This window comes from Pezoporus flaviventris, unplaced genomic scaffold, assembly GCF_033815535.1.
Source record: "Pezoporus flaviventris isolate CSIRO_AGI_PZ_B2104156 unplaced genomic scaffold, CSIRO_AGI_Pfla_v1 ptg000059l, whole genome shotgun sequence".
Lineage (NCBI taxonomy): Eukaryota > Metazoa > Chordata > Aves > Psittaciformes > Psittacidae > Pezoporus > Pezoporus flaviventris.
The window spans coordinates 976,857-995,842 of NW_026892607.1; the positions used below are offsets into that span (position 1 = coordinate 976,857).

Genomic DNA, 18,986 nt, shown 5'->3' on the forward strand with positions numbered 1-18,986 from the left:
GTAGCACAGGCTCTTGCATGAAAAGAGGTGGGAAACGTGTTTGTGCTGCGGCTCCCTGCAGGCTCCGACCACATCCGCGAGAAGGACGGGCTCTGGGCTGTCCTGGCCTGGCTGTCCATCCTGGCCACCCGCAAGCAGAGCGTGGAGGACATCATGAAGGATCACTGGCAGAAGTACGGCAGGAACTTCTTCACCAGGTGGGGCAGACGCCACGCGCTCCCCTCTGTCCTGTGTTCAACCCTCCAAGGTCAGGGCCCCATGCACCGATGGTACCTGCATGTGCCACCACAGCACAGTTCCTGCCTCCTTACATGTGCTGATTGCAGTGATTTCAACCCCCCCGCCCTCCGAGCAGGACCATAACTGGGTTAAATAAACCAGCAGGTACTCACCTTAACCTGTCCCAGTATCTGGTTTAGGGTTTGTTATTCTAAACATAAATCTAATAAGTATCAACGGCTGTGCCTTTTATATATGCAAAGTGTCTTTTTTGTTCTTTTAATGAATATATTTTCCCTTGCAAGAGTCTTTTTTGCCATTGGAACAGGATGTTTCTGGAGACTACAAATCCCAGGTTAACCTGTAATGTCTTCAGTGATGGCCATGTCGTATTGAATGGATGCATGGCTCCTAGGCTGTTATTCACCTGGTTGAATTTCTGTCCAGTCCCAAAATACTCTTAATTTCAACTACAGTAGATATGGAAGATAAAAAGGGAAGTGAGAGCCAGCCTGCTCCAAGCAGAGGTGGGAGTGCTGTGTGGGGTGAACGCATTAGGCAGAAATCTTTCAGCTGGGAATACCTGCCTGAAAATTGTGCCTCAGATTGCCACATGAAGGAATTTGCCCTTTCCTTCTTTCCCCCCCCACACCACAAAGCCAGCACGCAGCTGAATGTGGAAAAAATGCCAAAGCCTAGAATAAAAAGGCAGTCTTTTAGCACCAGAGGTACGTCTGCAGAGCGAGCAGTGCAGTAGTAGCAGGTTAGCAAGCCCCTGCGTGCTCCAGACAAGCAGCTGGGGAATAAAAGCAGCACAGATCATGCAGGGAATTGTAATGCAAAGTCTCACATCCTGATGTGCACTTCAGGTGCTCTCTGCTGCCTCTCTTACCCGGGTTAGAGAGATCAAAGCTGGCACTGGCACGTTATCCTGGCTGCAGTCACACCTGCGCTTTGCTGTGGATGCACAGGCAAAGGTTTTATCCTGAGGATCCTGCTGAGATCCTGACATGGATAGTCTTTGCAGTCAGTGCTGCTGGAGTACAACACCACGATGTTGTGCAATAGCACAGCACAACCTGCACTTTCATCTCTCCTGACACTGAATGCTTGGGATGTGTTGTGGTGTACCCCATGGATTTGTATTGGACCATAGCCGCGTTGCTGCGCACAGATACTCCTCTCTTTTCTCCTGTCCTCTCCTCCAGTAAAGAAGTAGAGAACATCCATGGGGCAGACCACAGTGCTACAAGGACATCACAGAACATTCCTACTCATGGCAGCCTCCCCTTCCTAACCTTTGTTTTGTGCTGCCTGCTTGTAGATACGACTACGAGGAGGTGGATGCAGATGCAGCTAACAAAATGATGAAGGATCTGGAGGCGGTGATGTTTGACCGCTCCTTTGCGGGGAAGCAGCTCTCGTGTGGTGACAAAGTCTACACGGTTGAGAAAGCTGATAACTTCGAGTACAATGATCCTGTGGATGGAAGCGTCTCCAAAAACCAGGTGGGCACAGCCTGGCCCGGGCTGGATGTGGCCTCAGAGGGGTGTTGTGCTGTGTATTTTGGGCTCGCCTTTAAAGCAGCACAAATGCAATGGGCAAAGTCAAACGCTGCATTTGTCCCTTGGAATGTTGTTTCTGCCCTGTGTTTGCTGGTGGGATTCCTGCTCCACGTGAGGGAAATTGCTGCCTTGGAAAGGGAAGGGTCTGGAGGCTGCTCCAGCCCCAGCAGGGCTTGGAAGGCGAGCAGAGCTTCTATACAGCCACCCTGAAGGGGAAGGAATGATGGAGCTGAGTTAAGGGGGGTCCTTTGTGTGATGGGCCACCACATGAGGGATGGGTTGTGCTGAATGAAGGGTTGAAACCCCACTGGAGCACGAGGAACAACCACCCCTGTTCAAGCATCATCTTGTCTCTAGCACCAGACCCCCAGGTTGCTGCAAGCAAATCCTCCCTCAATGCATTTGTCCCCAAGCTGGTGCCGCTCCCATGGGCTTGTCCCTAAGAGGGCAGGTAGTGGTGCAGAGCAGCTGTAATGGGGGTGGAATTCCAGGCTCTAGAAGTCACAGGGCTATTAAATACGTGTGAGAAGAGTAACCTGTGACCAGAGGTTGATATAAAACTGTCCTGTAGATGGATTGGTTTGGCAGCATAATGTGGAAGCAGAGTGAGAAGGAATAATGGAGAAATGATTGCCCTGCCTGTGGGATGACAGGAGCGTTTTCTTTATGTCCTATTTTTGTGGAGGGGCAATGGGTTGGTAATGCTGTGTATGGCAGAGAATCATAGAATCACACCATCCCACGTTGGAAAGGACCTCAAGGATCATCTGGTCCAACCTTTCCTGGCAAAGCATGACCTAGACCGGATGTCCCAGCACTCTGTCCAGCCAAATCTTTACAGTGTCCAGCGCTGGGGAACCCACCCCTTCCCTGGGGAGGTTATTCCAATGGTTGACAGCACCTGGCTCGTTTCCATCCAAGCAAGTGCTGGGGTGAGGGATCTCAGAGCAGCAACACGCTTTGTGTTCAGGAGCTCTAGCACGTTGTCCAGGGTGGACTGGGAGGGACACAAGCTCCTCTGGAAGTGGGGAGAAGATAACGGAGGTGTTTTCTGTGGCTCCCTAAAGAGGAGCTCAGGGATCATGCAGGCCAGGCACCACCATGCTGGACCTTATGGAAAACGCCTTGGCTTCCCAAGAAGCACAAGGCTCAGAGGCTTCTTCCCTCCCCTCCTCTCGTACCAGGGCTTGCGGCTCATCTTCTCTGACGGCTCCCGCATCATCTTCAGACTCAGCGGTACCGGCAGCGCGGGGGCCACCGTGCGGCTCTACATCGACAGCTATGAGAAGGACCCTCAGAAGATCCACGAAGACCCTCAGGTGAGCGCTGAGCCTCAGCCCTGGCACCGCTGGCTCCCTTCAGCCTCCCTAACAAGCTTAAACCTTTGCTTAGCACTGCATTGCTTAGAGCGGTGTGGAGGTGTGAGGTGTTTTGGCTTTAGTATCTTTAATCCCAGTCTTTCATCGATTTATACAACAGATGTATTTAAAAACCTCCTGTGTTACTTACTCAGAATCCCTCACAGCTGCTCCTGCAATCCCACATGAGAATTGCCGTTTGTTTATGTTACAGCTGTGGCTGGTTGCAGGTGTGGGAAGACACCGTTTCAGTCCTGAACTCACCTTGTAGTTGAAATGTTGCATCACTAGGGATAAAATCAGCTCATTTCAATAAAGAATGTGGGAACTGGCAGTCCCTTCAGGCACTGGAGCTGCTCTCAGGTCTCCCCTTCAGGAGCCTTCTCTTCTCCAGGCTGCCCCAGCCCAGCTCTCTCAGCCTGGCTCCAGAGCAGAGCTGCTCCAGCCCTCACAGCATCTCCATGGCCTCCTCTGCACTCACTCCAACAGCTCCACGTCCCTCTTGTGCTGCTGCCCCAGAGCTGAATATGCACGTTCTTTACAGCATCATTTAGAAATGCCTACAAGAGAGGTCAGCAGCACAGGAAGAAAAGAATTCTCATTTTCTATTCCCCAGCAAAAAGTCCTTGAGCTCTCTTTGCATAATGTGCTGTGCTGTTATTGACAAAGGACTCAAAACCCCACGTTCTGAGAGGCACAAACTGAATTTAGGATTTAATGGTGCCAATGGTGCAGCAGAGCTTGGAGTATGGCACTGGAGCTGTGCTGGGGTTTTCTCTCTGAACCTGCACGTGGTGGTAACACCGCATCCCTCACCGTGGTGGTCCCACAGCTCCCGTTGTGAACCTGAAGCAGTGCTTTGACCAGCAGTGCCGGCCTTTGGGTGTCCCTGGCTGATACCAGATGCCCTGGAGGGAAGGGGGGACACGATGTGCGCTCTGCTCCGTGGTTCTGAGCCACCTCTTTCCTTTCTGCAGGTCATGTTGGCACCTCTTATTTCTATTGCACTGAAACTCTCCCAGCTCCATGAAAGAACTGGCCGCACCGGTCCGACCGTCATCACCTAAAGGCTTGGTCAGACACCCCGCTGGATGCTCACGAGTGAAGGAAGTCAGCCTGTCCCCTTCTATTGTCACATCTGTCACTAAAAGAGGAATATTAGTCTTATCTCTGTATGTAAGAGCACTATTGAACTGCTGAGAATAGCCAATAAAGCCCTGCCCCTGTCAACACTTGGTGTGCACGTGGCTGTGCTGCTGTTCTGCGCCGCACAGCACCGCTGGCAGCTTGTGTGGTGCTCCTTAGCCCAGCCTCTTGCTTTAGCACATGTACTTTCCTTTCTTCTGCTTCAACAAAAGGCCCTAGAAATCACAAAGACACGGAATTCCTCAATAATACAGAGCCTTTTTTCTGCCTTGGAAACTTTCCTGGAAAAGAAGCACAAACACTTTACCCCTGTTAATACAGTCTTTTAACTGTGATGTCTCTGAGCCAGTGAAGGCTGTGTATTAGGGCTGAGTATTTTTCACTCAAGTGGATGTTTCCCTTTCAAAACCAATGATATGAATTGATTTCCATTTGCCTGCTCTATAAGAAAACCCCACAACGAACCCTCCACACAGGAATGAGCAATAACAAGCGAACAAGCGTTGCAGGATATTAAAGGGACATAGGCCACAATTACTGTGCAGTGCTCTATTAGGTGTTTTTCCTCCCTTACATCTTGAAAGGCTCCTTTTGGAAGAACAACAGATTGTTTTGATGAGCTCGTTTGTTTGAATGTGGATGGCAAGATCGTAGAATCCCAGCCTGGTTTGTGTTGGAAAGGACCTTAAAGCTCATCCAGCTCCAACCCCTGCCATGGGCAGGGACACCTTCCACTAGAGCAGCTTGCTCCAAGCCCCTGTGTCCAACCTGGCCTCATCTCAGGCTCCCCTCTGGCAGCTTAAAGCCATTCCCCTTGGCCTGTCCCTACATCCCTTGTCCCAAGCCCCTCTCCAGCTTTCCTGCAGCCCCTTCAGGCACTGGAGCTGCTCTAAGGTCTCCCCTTAAGGAGCCTTCTCTTCTCCAGGCTGAACCAGCCCAGCTCTCTCAGCCTGTCCTTGGAATAATCAGATTTGCTGGCATTAATGCTCACTATCTTTTCCAAGGGCACAGAGAAGGGTCATTTTGGATACAGCTGTCACTCTCCAATGTTAACACCTTGCAGCTGCACCTTCCAGGCCTTTTCCAGGAAGCCATCCCCTTGGAGCTGAGCTGTGTTCCTGTTCCCAGTCCAGCTGGCTGACTTTGCCCTGCAGAGGACCAGACCTGCTGACACAATGCCCTTCATCCCTGGAGGTGACACCTTCCAGCAACAGGGGGTCTTGGAAAACAACCCCAGGTAAATCCACAAGACCCCTTTGGTTTACTCCCTGCATCTCAAGGCTGTTACAGCTTAAGATATGTTAGTAAAGTGTTAGTGGGAATGAGTGTAGGTGACTTTCCTCTTTTGGTATACCTTTGTCACCCAAATGGGTGGGGGAAGCCACCACTGTGCCTTTTCCACTGCAGCCCTGTCCTCTCCATGCTCTGGTTTTGGACCAGCCATGGCCTTTGGGCTGGATGGATTCAGGCCAACAACGCAGGAGCACACCAGGAGTTTATCTGGATAAACGCTGGGTCAGTTGTCTGAGGAAGCAATGCTTGTGCTTGGAATCTGGCCACACACTATGGCAACAAGGATTCCTCTTGACAGTAAAAAATAGCAGGGGTGGAGTGTGCGTTCCCCCCGCTCAGAGGAAAAAGGGAAAACCAAACCCAAACAACCCGTGTATGTGGAGACAGACCAGCTTCCACCCCAGCATGTGGCGGTGAGTGCTTCACAAAGCCAGATGCCGAGGGTCGGTCTCCAAAGTCCATGTGTTGGCGTTGCCAAGGGCCATCACCAAACCGCTGTGTGCCAGTGCTGGGCTCCTGCAGCTCCTTCCTGCCGCGGCGCTGCCGATTCCTCCCGCTCACCATCTGGGAGTGAAAGGAAAACCCCTGGAGGCAGCGCAGGTGCCAAGAGCTGCAGGAGGAGCACAAAGCCTTGCCCCGAGTGAGCCATGCCACATCACTGATAAAACCCAACAGAAGAAATCCAAAGGCCCAGCAAGCACCAAGGGGACAAAGGGCTAAACCCCCATATTCAAACAAATCACTGCTGTGAAGCTTCCTCTCTGAGAAGCTGTGGCTGTGCTTGAGCTGGCAGTGCTCAAGGCCAGGTTGGACGCAGGGGCTTGGAGCAAGCTGCTCTGGTGGAAGGGGTCCCTGCCCGTGGCAGGGATTGGAGCTCGATGAAGCTTTAAGGCCCCTTCCAACCCAAACCAGCTGGGATTCCATGATTCCCTGCTTACATTGTTACTGGCAACTTCAGGTTTCAGTCTCTAATCAAAGCCCTTGTTCCCTGAGAGTGCTGGGTGCTGGGCTATGACTAAAACTCCTCTTTGCTGCTGCTTCCCAGCTCACTCTTCCCTTTTTAAGCTGCAGAGGAGGTTTGTAATTGTTATAATGGAGAAACTGTTTGGCATGGCTGGGGCTGCAGCCATGACTCCGTCTCCACGCTGCATGTCAGGCAGCGTTAGCATAGATGCTCCAGTGACTTCTGCCAAACAAATCCCTCTGGAAGCATGAGCTGCACGGGCAGGAAAGGGCAGATGCAGTCAGCAAGGAAGCTTCCAAATTAATCCCGGGAGTCTCCTTTCTTCTGAGCACTTGAAGACCAAGCCTAAATCTACTTGACAGCTTCTTCTGGAGGGACACATGTGGCACGGAAATGTAGGATCTCCTGATAAATAACAAACTTGAGAACAATGTAAATTGGTGAGTATCAAATAAGAGATGAATTTACATTTGCACCACAGAGCTTTGGTCTGATTCGAGCCCCTGAGCCCAACGCTTCCCTTGCTGGGGTGGGATCGTGGAGGGTTTCCTCACTGCTGGCTGCAAAGCAACTAAGCCAGGGAGCTGGGAGGAGTGGGGGAAACCAATTTGGCTGCTCTGATTTGCTTTTAAGTGTTGCGTGAAGAAGTGACCCCATAGTTTATGGTTGGCCTCCTTTTAAAGCAGGTCAGTCCTGAGTTTCCTCTAATGGAATTGTGAGTGATCTTCAAACTGTGTGTTAAAAACTGCTCCCTTGCCCATAATGGTGCAAACAGCTCCCTGGCAGTGCGCAGCTCTCCTCAACTGGGACTGACTTCATAGAATCCCAGCCTGGTCTGGGTTGGAAGGGACCTTAAAGCTCCTCCAGCTCCAACCCCTGCCACGGGCAGGGACACCTTCCACTAGAGCAGCTTGCTCCAAGCCCCTGTGTGCAACCTGGCCTTGAACACTGCCAGGGATGGGGCAGCCACAGCTTCTCTGGGCACCCTGTGCCAGCGCCTCAGCACCCGCACAGGGAACAGCTTCTGCCTAATATGTCAACAGCTCCCTCTTGTGCTCCTGCCCCAGAGCTGGATCAGGGCTGCAGGGGGGGTCTCCTCTCCGCAGAGCACAGCAGAGGGGCAGGATCCCCTCCCTGAGCTGCTGCTCACGCTCTGAGGGTGCAGCCCAGCACATGGGGTGGTGGGGGACGGATGGACGGACACACGTCCATCCTCTTCAGCACACGATGCAAAGCTTCCTGTGCTCTCATAGCTTTACCTCAGCTGCAGTGTTTATCCTTTCCACTGCACCTACAGCTCCCAGCAGCTGCTGAGTGCTGGCAGGTCTCTGAATACACAGCAAGTGAAGGAAACCTGGCTGGTGGAATGGGATAACTGGTCCCACTATGAATACTGGAGAATTCCATTCTGCGTTCATAGGTTCACTTAGTCATGATTTTCCCAGGAAATTCAATTTTACTCTGGGCTGTGCTGCAGCAGATTCCCTCCAAGCCAGTGACTCTCCACAGCAACAGGGAATCACCATTCATGGGCTGTGTTTGCCAGGGATGCAGAGCCTCAGCCCCTCTCACTGATGGGCTCACCCACGAGAAATTACTCCTGCTCTTTCTTTGCTTCTCTTCAGGCTCAAGCTTTAGACTCTTGCCCCGGAGGAGTCCAATCAGGTCCAGATGTCTCACTCCTCGTATGTGTTCTAATATTTACCCCGTGTTTATGTAATGCAGGATCTCCTTTCTGCCCTCCATTTGTGCTGTGCAAAGATGAAAACGCATTACAAGAGCTTACTGACAAAAGCAACCACAGCCATACACAGCATGGAAATCAGCCACCAAACTGCCCCTCAGTGGGTTCTGGTCCCAGTCTGGTGGGTCTTGCAGAGGTGCCATTGCCAGGCTGACAGGCAGCAGTGGGGTGATGGTTTGAGTGGCTAGTGTCAGTGAGCACAGGCACCAGAGGCTGAAGCTTTGTGCTATGGGCAGAAAAGCTCCAAACTCCTCTTGCTCTGTAGGACCTGCTCATGTTTCACCTGTGGACTGGTTCTCTCCAGAGGGCAGCACTGGTAGAGTGTCTCTGATGGGCCCATAGTCTTGTTACACCTCACTTGTGATTTAATCCATACTCCAGGTGTTCATTCACAGGTCAAAATTACTGCATCTTTGAAGTCCTTAGTGAGTGCCCAGGCCACCAAGCTGCTCCGCAGGCGTAGGCTCCCAAGGCCAAAGCTGAAACCCAGCGGTCACTTGGAGCCTGGTGAAAACAGTTTAGGAAAATCATAGAATCCCAGCCTGGTTTGGGTTGGAAAAGACCTTAAAGCTCATCCGGTTCCAACCCCCTGCCATGGGCAAGGACACCTTCCAGTAGAGCAGGGTGTTCCAAGCCCCATCCAACCAATGGCATCTAATCATGGTATTGCTCAGAAAGACTTTGCACCAACTTCAATTCAGCTCCTTTGCCTCCATTATAAGGGTCATTCTGGAAGCACTGTTAAAACCCTTTCACACTCTGCTCCCTTGGGTGCCACAGGGTGACTTTAAGATGTGCTGAGGCTCCCACCGTGCTGTAGTGCTCCCTGCTGTGGGGTCATCCCTCTGCCTCAGGTCCCAGTGACCCTCCTCAAATCCAGAGCAGAAAACAAGGTAAACCCCCCAGATAAGATGTACAGGGAATAAATGAGCAAAGCAAGTCCCAGTGTCCCAGGGAGCGCCTGTGCGAAGCTTTGAATCATTTGACTCTGTTTATCCAGTGCTCCTGGGAGACAGGGGGAGCTGGAGGGAAGCGGAGGAGTTTAGGAAGTTCGCAAGCAGAGTGCTTGTGTTGTTTCTGGCACTACATTACCAGTCATGTGTGTCCCTTTGCAATGCCATTAACCTCCCATGGTGAGGCTGGGAGGCCTTTGGGGATGATCAGCTCCAGCGCTTCCGTGAAGGATGACAAGGGGAGTTGTTGCTGCAGCAGCAAGGCTTGGGCTGCTGGCTGGAGCTAGAAGAGATAGGGCAGGATCCAATTATGTAGAATGAACCTGATAAATGCTAAAGCACTGGAGACAGCCCCTGTTGGAATGAAAAGCAGCTTTGATCTCCAAACAGTGCTGGTAAATGACTCGTTCGGAGAAAGGTCCATCCATAACCCAGGCACTGGCATCAAGGCAGCTTAAGTGGAAGACCTGCCCTGGCTGGAGGATTGCCACTGATGCTGGGGAGCACACATGGGGCTTTGTCTTCTCCTGTGGGGTTACTTGCCTGCAAGGATCACAAAATCCCAGACTGGTTTGTGTTGGAAGGGACCTTAAAGCTCCTCCAGCTTCGACCCCTGCCATGGGCAGGGACACCTTCCACTAGAGCAGCTTGCTCCAAGCCCTTGTGTCCAACCTGGCCTTGAACACTGCCAGGGATGGGGCAGCCACAGCTTCTCTGGGCACCCTGTGCCAGCGCCTCAACACCCTCCCAAGGAAGAGCTTCTGCCTAAGAGCTCATCTCAGTCTCCCCTCGGGCAGCTTAAAGCCATTCCCCTTGGCCCGTCCCTACAGGCCCTTGTCCCAAGCCCCTCTCCAGCTTTCCTGCAGCTCCTTCAGGCACTGGAGCTGCTCTCAGGTCTCCCCTTCAGGAGCCTTCTCTTCTCCAGGCTGCCCCAGCCCAGCTCTCTCAGCCTGGCTCCAGAGCAGAGCTGCTCCAGCCCTCGCAGCATCTCCACGGCCTCCTCTGGCCTCGCTCCAGCAGCTCCACGTCCCTCTTGTGCTGCTGCCCCAGAGCTGGATCAGGGCTGCAGGGGGGGTCTCCCCAGAGCACAGCAGAGGGGCAGGATCCCCTCCCTGAGCTGCTGCTCACGCTCTGGGGGTGCAGCCCAGCACACAGGGGGGTTCTGGGCTCAAGCACATGCTGAAGTCCTTCTCCTCAGGGCTGCTCCATCCAGTCTCCACCCAGCCTGTATTTGTGCTTGGGATTGCCCTGATCCAGTATTACACACTCATCCAGGAAGAAGGGAAGAAGAGAGAAAGTTTTCTGTATCTTCCCTTCTGACCATGCAAAACTGGATGAAACAGGAGTCGGAGACTATAAATCTGTCCTGTCCCAGTGCTGCCTGGAGATAGAAGCGTGAAAGTACTCTGTAATTACAGTCAGCCTCAAAGCAGAGGTTTTATGAGGGCAGTCAGCAGATGCTCAGCTCTTCCAATCCATGGCACAAAATTAAAGAATGGGATTTTAAAGCAATGCCAGGGTTTAATTTGGGTCAGTGACAGCTTTGAGGTGTTTCTCCCTTCATAAGAAATTCAAATTGCTTGAGAGTCTGACCACTTGGATGACAGAGGGAAAATGCATATACACATATATGTATTTAAATGATGGTCCTGTGTAGTTCCAGATGCCTGCATCTTTCAGGGTGAAGCGCAGCCTTTCACAAAGCAAAAGGAAAGCATCAGTTCTCTGCAGCTAAGGCTGAAGAAGTGAATTAGCACATAAGTGTTATTTGAAACAGCTAAACAGGAGTTTATTAGGATGCCAAAATGGATTTGCCCCCGTTAGGTCCTGCCTGCTTATTTGAGGAGTACCTGAGCTCCAACCAACTTCAGGAGGTCTGAGTGAGCCCCACGCTTGCTGGGGTTTAGCTTTGGGTGTCCTGATAATATTGTGTTTGTGGAAGCTGAGAGGTTAAGTTGTGTGGGAAGCAGGGGAGTCAGTGGGTTCAGATGGCTGAGGGGCACATTTCCTAATGAAGGGTGGCAGGTCCAGCCTGTGTTCTTTAACCCAGCTTATTAAAAATGAAAACCATTCTGTTAGACATTCCTAACACATCCTGGTTTGCAGTGTTCCAATTAAACCCCTCTTATCAGAGATTTCCTCGGATTTCCTGCAACCAAAGGACACTTTCCTGAGTTTAACTTCTCAGTGGGCAGCACACAGGTAACACACCTACCAGCACATCGCTGCTGTCACTGTCCCAAGTGGTCACCCCCCTTTCTGTGTCTCTTCTTGGTGACACCTGGAAATCTGTGAACATATTTCAAATTGGATATAGATGCGAGTTAGCAAAGATGGTGTGCAATGTGTTAAACACTGTGTGCAATGGTGCTTCACTGCAGCATGGCAGAGAGAGAAACCCTGGTGAGACTGCTGCTGAGGAATGGTGGCTCTGGGAGCTCAGCCCTTAGAATCCCAGCCTGGTTTGTGTTGGAAGGGATCTTAAAGTTCAGCCAGTTCCAACCCCTGCCATGGGCAGGGACACCTTCCACTAGAGCAGCTTGCTCCAAGCCCCTGTGTCCAACCTGGCCTTGAACACTGCCAGGGATGGGGCAGCCACAGCTTCTCTGGGCACCCTGTGCCAGCACCTCAGCACCCTCACAGGAAGAGCTTCTGCCTAAGAGCTCATCTCAGTCTCCCCTCTGGCAGCTTAAAGCCATTCCCCCTTGGTGTAGTGGCATTGATACCCCTCGATGACTTCAAGATCAATATTATGTTTAACATCAACATCTGCAACCCCTCCTCTGGTTCATGCTTTCAGCATTGACTAAAGGCCCCATTGTGGAGCTCCGGTGCAGATGTCTAAGGATTTCCTGTATGATCAGGTGAGTCAGAAACAGCAGACACTGCAGTGCTTGTCTCATCCCTGGAAAGCGCCCATGGGAGAAGAGGGAGACAATGTCTCTCCTGGCTCCCCTTGGCAGCTCTGGGCTGGCTGAGCTCGACTGGTAACCTGGGAGTTTGGGACATGTGTCCTGAGCTGTGCAGGTCTGTCCTGCACAGAAGGTTTTGTAATGTGTACAGCTGTGTTAAAGCAAAGAACATCTTCCATAGCAACTGCAGGCTTTGTAGTAGCAACAGCACACAGCACTGCCTCACTTTATAGCACTGCAGCAATTGTCCATGGCAAAGAATGCTGAAGCCATGAAGCACTAACTGGAAAGCACAGAGGCTGGGTGGAGAAGAGCAGCCCTGAGGAGAAGGACTTGGGGTGCTGGGTGAGGAGAAGCACCCCATGACTTGGCTTCAGTGTGTACTTGAGCCCAGAACCCCCCCGTGGGCTGGGCTGCATCCCCAGAGCGTGAGCAGCAACTCAGTGATGGCCAAACACTGAAGGTGCTGATGCAGATGCCAAAACCAGAGAGGATTTATCAGTGGTAGGAGTAGAAGATGACACAGGAGGCGTAGGCTACTTTTTAGGAGGATTTTCTTAACAGTAAATGATTTTGCTAAGGGTTATTTGATGGAATTTGCATTGGAACACTCTGGAAAACATCTCTAATTTATAGACCTTTAAAGCTCTGTAGATGTTCAGTTTCATTTACTCCATAGAAACTAATGTAAATCTAAAGAATGTTTTAATCAACATCTTTTAGGTTAAAAATACACCAGAAGTATTCACTTACATCCCAGGATCCCACCACTTTCATTCCACAGACAATGCCACGTATGAGTCCTGAAGCAGGCTGAGAGGCAGAGGTTAAATTATGGATATGTATTCAGCATTTCAGGAGTCTGGGAAGCTGTCAGGCTCTGTAGTCCCTTTGAGATGAAAGGCTTGTCAGCACGTGTTGGCGAGATCGGTGGGAGATCCGCACTGGCAACCCAGAAGAGACAAGCAGACATGTCATGAGCTGAAAGGATAAAGAATAGAACTAGCAGTGGGCTAGAAAACCAAGATAACTTGTATTTGTTCCTTTGGCATCGGCATACCACTCCAAAACAGAGGCCAACTTTTAACAGAGGCAAAGCCAACTTCATCTTGTGTAGGCTGACAAATGGTCATGTAAGTTACCAAATACCCCAAGACCTCAGGATTAAACGTCTCCAATTGTTTTCATATGATGCAACTTGAAATCTCTCTTTTAACAGTATTAAATTTCCTTTCATTCCCATAAACTTCAGCACAAGTTGCCTGCTCTCACATTTCAGGCTGTGACCCAGCTAACTTGCACTTTTCCCCTCTGCTAGTCTGGGGAAGAGAATAATGAAATTCAGACAGCAGTGACCAAATGTTGCTCCACAGAACTTTCCTTTTACAAACCAGATGAATACTCCTGGGCTCCAAAACACTGCAGGGAAGAAAACTTTCAAACCTTATGGAAATAAAATAATAAGCCTGTGCAGTGACTTCATCTCCTTTATCAGATCAGAGACTTTTTCACTGCAGTTGAAATGGGTTTTTAAAAACCCATCTCTAAATAGAGCAGAAGAATTAAGAAATCCCACTGAAGCCATTCCTGAAATACTGCTTTATTGAAAACCTCCACCCCAAAACGAGTGAAAGCTGAATTTCACAGAGCTACAGAGGGGAAAAACCTCTTCATCATCCTCTTCATTTAAATAATTCTGTTGCAGATAGAGGTAAGAACTGTAAGAGCCAGGAAAAGGAATACTTTAGCTTTGGTGTTTGTGATGGAAAAGATGATAAGCAAACGTGAGCTCTGACTGGGACAAAGGGCTATAGAAATGACCGCAGACAGGCTGTGTGGAGGGAGGTGCAGTTGCTGCAAGGTCTGGAATTTCTCCCTCGAGGTGCTGAGCGCTCTCGGATCTCACCCGGCCACGTTAGTCCACTCAGCATCTTGCCAGATGAGGCCCTGTATTTATACAACCAGAAATACCCACTGTGCTGCAGATTTGCTGCTGGTGTGAGTGGAATTGCATTCACTTAAGCCCATTGCAAACGCAGCCACTAGAGTCAAAATAAAAGGAGCCAAAATATATAAATCCAGCAGACGAAGTTTATGGGGGAACTAAAGCAAACATTCACCATCAAGATTTAGTGGGGCCAAATTGTTCTCACTAAAAGGGGTACCTTACAACATTCTGTGTCCTAGGGGCACAGTCTCCATTTTAGTGGTGTGCTAAACTCACGCTGATATCAATAAAAGTTTTACGTGGAAAATACGAGATGTTAGATAGTTCAATACGAGTCTATAAACCTGATACCTAAACCCTGCTATCACGGCTTTGCCAACCCCCTGCTAACTTCCATGCAAATTCCACCGATGGATCTCTAGTTCACTTTGTCTCTAATTGAAAGTCTTAAAGGTGAATTGAAATGTTGTTGGAATAAAAGCCTGTTTAAGATGCCAAATCCCTAACGAAATCCCTGTGTAGACTTACAAGTAAATAAATTGTAAAGGCAAATGTAGGGGCCTTCTTATTAACCTGTCAAAGCAAGGATTCTGGCATCTATTTTTCTCCTGCAAAAACTGTGACATTCTTCTTCCCCTAATGACTGCAGAATTTTACAGCTTCACATGCCTGGCCACAAAGATGATATTGTTTAGGGCGGTGGTGAAATCTCCCTTGTTCATGCTGATGACAATCATGGTGCTTCCCAGCAGGGCTACTTACTACATAAAGGTCTGGGGCTACCTGTAAATGGTGTGAATTCATGGATTAAGGCAGTTCAGTTTTCCAAACTGTGGCCTTAACAACCTTCTCCCTGAATCAGTTTTGCTGAGGATTGGGTTCATTGATTCCTTTTAGAAAAAGCAAACCCAGTTTGCAAGAGGAATTGTGGCCTCTTTGATGTTAAGGAGGAGTTTCACCTGAAATCACCTGCGACATCTTGCAAAAGGACAACCTGCTCATGCCTGAACTGAGCTGGATATCCATTGCCTTCTTTTTAAGACTCACTATTGGGGATAATGAGAAAGTTAGAGATAAAACACTAGCAGCTCTTTCCTCTCAAAGGGTAACTGCAAAGCTCAGCATCTGAAATGTGAATATAGTCACACATAGAGCCTGCGTGACTACATGGAAGCATCGCTGTTACACGCTTCTCCCATTGACCATCCTACTCTCCACCACGCCTGGTTGTTAAATTAACACTTGGGAAGTGCCCTGCACAATGAATACGAAATATAATGAAATGCTGAGGTGCCAACGCACAGTTATGAAAGAAAAAAGTAATAACAACTAAAATCATGCATAATAAGTGTGCCAATATTTGCATATGTTATTAAGTACTTGGTGGTGTTTGTGTCCCATTCTATCACCCTCACTCTTCCAGAAGGGCAACATCACATATTATGGAGGTATGTAATTTCAGGATATAAAGAACAGAGTCCTTCTGCTACATACATAAAATTCCAGTGTAATACACATATGAAAGAATTGTGGTCTATTTCAAGGCTTTTCCTTTTATCTTTTCCATAGTCTCCTGCCAATTTCCAAAGTACTCCCAGATCACAGACTGAACTAGATTATCTGAACAAGATTTGTACTGCACCTCCTGATACTCGCCCTGTCATTCCCCAGGGCTACAACCTGTCCTCTGACCCCTGACAGTGCTCTCTTCCATCATTCCCTCTTAGAGAGTCCTTTGCCAGTCCTTTGCTTTTCCTCTTCTTCAGCCTGAGGAGACAGAGCTGTTGTAAAGATTAGCACAAGCACACCTACTTATTGGCTTGACGTGGCCTTTAAAATAGAGGGGCCCCTGGCAGGCAGGGGATGTGTGTCCCCTACCTCCAGGACATACCTTGTGCTGCTCCGCAGCTGACCTGCCAGATTCAGGCAGTGAAAGGCACCTCAGGAAACATCCTGACAAGGACCAGCGCTGGATTTAACCTGTAACTATAACAATGCATCAAGTGCAGTCCATAACCTCCCTGTCCTTGGTGTCTTTCCTTACTCCTGCTGAAGCCACAAATACTGGAACCCGAACTAATTGCGCACCAGGGCTCTGTCACGATCACCAGGTTTATCAGCCATTTTCCTAATGTCATTCTGAACAAAAGGGAAAGCTTTTGCTGTGCCATCATAGAACATACATTTTTTCACAGGCATGATATCCAGTATCTGTATTTCTTAACTGTCTTCAGCAGACTTTTACAAGACATCTAACTTGCTGGGGAAAACCACATTGCACAATATATGCCTGTCTTGTGCTTGCCTGTTCTCTCTTCAGTGGCTAGTTTTTCTTTTGAAATGCAGAAAATTCACATTGATATCTCCCGTTCCTTTCAAAAGCTTCCAAAAACTGAGCTAGAAAAAGAAGGATGCATCAAGTGAGACAATGTCATCAGAAAGTTAGTCAGAATTCCTGTTCTAAAGAGCTGACAGTGGAAGTACATCTCCAATCTTTATAAAGCACCATGTTGTTTGTCATGTTTTGTCAGCATTTAAAACTCAGCAGTGAAATCAGGTTTACATGTGGTCTGTCTGTGGATGCACAGATTCCAGGAATCCACAGGCAGTTCCAACCTCATCTCCAGGTTCCACTCCGGAAGCCTTAACACGTTGGTGTAATTCTAGTTGGACTTCAGATGGGCAAAGGATGATTATTACTGTGGCCTCAAATGGTTGAAAGAAAGGAATCTGGTACAGATTAATAGGACTATTGGTGAAAGATGGGAAGGAAAACAAGGATTCTTTTAGAACGTGACATGATACTTTAGAACGCACTTTGTCAGCAACTACAAATGTGTAACGTTTCTATTTTGCTATACTTCTGACATTATTCTCTCACAATATTTTGCTTATCATCCTCTTGTGAGGTTTATTGTACTTACAAATCACTCCCAGACAGCAGCTCCTTTGCTATCTTTTCATTAAACCAAAAAAAGAATCAAAAAGTTTTGTGTGTAATACATTTTCCCTGCGGGAACTAATTCCACAAAGATATTGACTACAAGCCTTTCCTTGTTTTAAAGTATGTAGGCATGCATCAAGCAGTTGATTCCTCTCCCCAGAGTCACCTTCTGAAGCTTTATCTGAGTGTTACATCTCCAAAGCGTCCTGCAGATCATGTAGGAGAAACTAATTTGTCCTCCCAAGCCAGCACTTATCCTACCTCGACTACTTTTTGCCATCAGTTCATTATGAACACTCTGTGCTGTTCATTTTATGGTGTTTAGGGCTGTGTCCACTCCAGTTCCTTTGTTTAATATATTTTTGGTTCTTTCACTGTGGTATGACAGGCTGCAGCATGCTGAAGGAAAAGTAGGGGGAATAATTGTATTGATTTCCAAATGCTGCAGATTGAGAGCAGATGTACCATGTACTCCCCAAACGTATGTTTTAACTTTCCTTTATGTGCTGTGCTGCAGTCTTCAAGCCAGGAAGTGATTTATATTTGCTAATTGCATGCACTTTGGTAGATTTGCAGCTAAAAATAAGGGTTTGGGTTTTAATTATAAATGACTTATCCTTTCACACTGCATGTCTCTAACACTCTGAAGCTAAATGAAGACTTGGGGAATCTGCACTTCATTTCCCCATCTGCCATAGACCTATTTTGTACCTTTAGCCACCCACCGTGGGTCATCCCTGTACCCAGCTCAGAGGTACCTGGACCTCATGGATGTCTGTCTTTGTTACACACCAAACACAGAGATGAAGGGAACACTTCTGTGTTACAGCTGAACAAGTTTAATCTTACTGTCAAAAGCACTGGTTCAGCTGCTCCTAGCCCACCCTTTGCTGGATCTAACACCCCAGCAGCTGGGGGGAAGCTGACCTAACTGGTTGATCCGGAGGAACATTGCTCTTTCTTCCTATCATCAGAGGGCTAGTTTTCTATGGGACCAGTCAGTTGAATGGACTTGCCCAGATGAGCATACAGAAAACAAAAGAGATTTTTTTATTGCGGGCAGCTTGTTAGATGAGCTCAGATGTAATGTGAAATGTCACCTCAGAGGGTCAGGGCAGGCAAGCCTTGGCTGGTTCTGCAGAAACCCTACCCCAGCTGCACGGCCTGACCTTCTCACTGGCATTAGCTCTAGTATTCCTGGACCTAGATGATAAGTGGCAGGAGCCTGAGGGCACTCATTGCTCTTAATGACTGACCAGCCTCATCTGGGACCTCCAACCCCGCCCTACCCTTGCCCAGGGGCTTTATTTAAGCTCAGCACTGGCCCCCCACTAAGTCCCTATCCGGGTTGTGTTGAAGGACTCATACTCTGTAACTCCAGCATCCCTGTGTTTGGCTATGGACCCTGCTGCTCTGTACACTGGCACATGGATGGACTTCCTTGCTTGATCTCGGGCCCATCTTATCATTATGGACCTGCCTGGCAATTGTGGCACTGTGTTCCAAAGACTCCTGCTGGAATGGACCCAGTCTCACTTGATGCATCCTTCATTTTGGAGCTGAGTTTTCAGGAGACAGTGCCTTCACAAAGTTAGAATTCCTGTTCTAAGGAACTGACAGTTGATTTCTGCTTGGTCTCAGCCTTGCCTCACCAAGGGAGTAGTGGATCAGGCTCTGGCTTGTGAGGCCCCTGTTCTGCTGGCTGTGGCACTCCAACTCCCAGTTCCTTAAGGACCAAAGAGCATTTGCTGTCCCTTGGCAAAAGGTGGTTCAAGGACCTGAATTGGCAGAAACATCTCCACTCTAAAGGGGCCAGCTTAGCTCTTGAACTAACTTGACTCTGGGCTCTGTGTCATAAGCAGCACTGGGATGACCGGGCAGCTGCCTGGGGAAGCCATTGGTGTGGCTCCTTCCTAACCTTGATTTGAATCAGGTCTGGA

At 49.0% G+C, this 18,986-nt stretch overlaps 1 protein-coding gene and 1 long non-coding RNA gene across 3 annotated transcripts in view; both read left to right on the forward strand.

The window, feature by feature from the left end:
* The window catches only part of PGM1 (phosphoglucomutase 1), a 28,292-nt gene extending 23,918 nt beyond the window's left edge, over positions 1 to 4,374 (forward strand). For both annotated transcript variants that reach the window (XM_061469655.1, XM_061469656.1), the window contains exons 8-11: positions 62 to 197; positions 1,544 to 1,727; positions 2,969 to 3,103; positions 4,120 to 4,374. In XM_061469655.1, coding sequence (XP_061325639.1) covers positions 62 to 197; positions 1,544 to 1,727; positions 2,969 to 3,103; positions 4,120 to 4,209 — 545 coding nt within the window. In that variant the 3' untranslated portion in view covers positions 4,210 to 4,374. The remainder of the gene's footprint in view (positions 1 to 61; positions 198 to 1,543; positions 1,728 to 2,968; positions 3,104 to 4,119) is intronic.
* A 687-nt stretch (positions 4,375 to 5,061) lies between these two features.
* Positions 5,062 to 14,409, forward strand: LOC133277636 (uncharacterized). Its single transcript, XR_009746270.1, has 2 exons — positions 5,062 to 5,525; positions 13,013 to 14,409. It is a non-coding gene; the product is annotated as an uncharacterized LOC133277636 (long non-coding RNA).
* Positions 14,410 to 18,986: the final 4,577 nt, after the last annotated feature.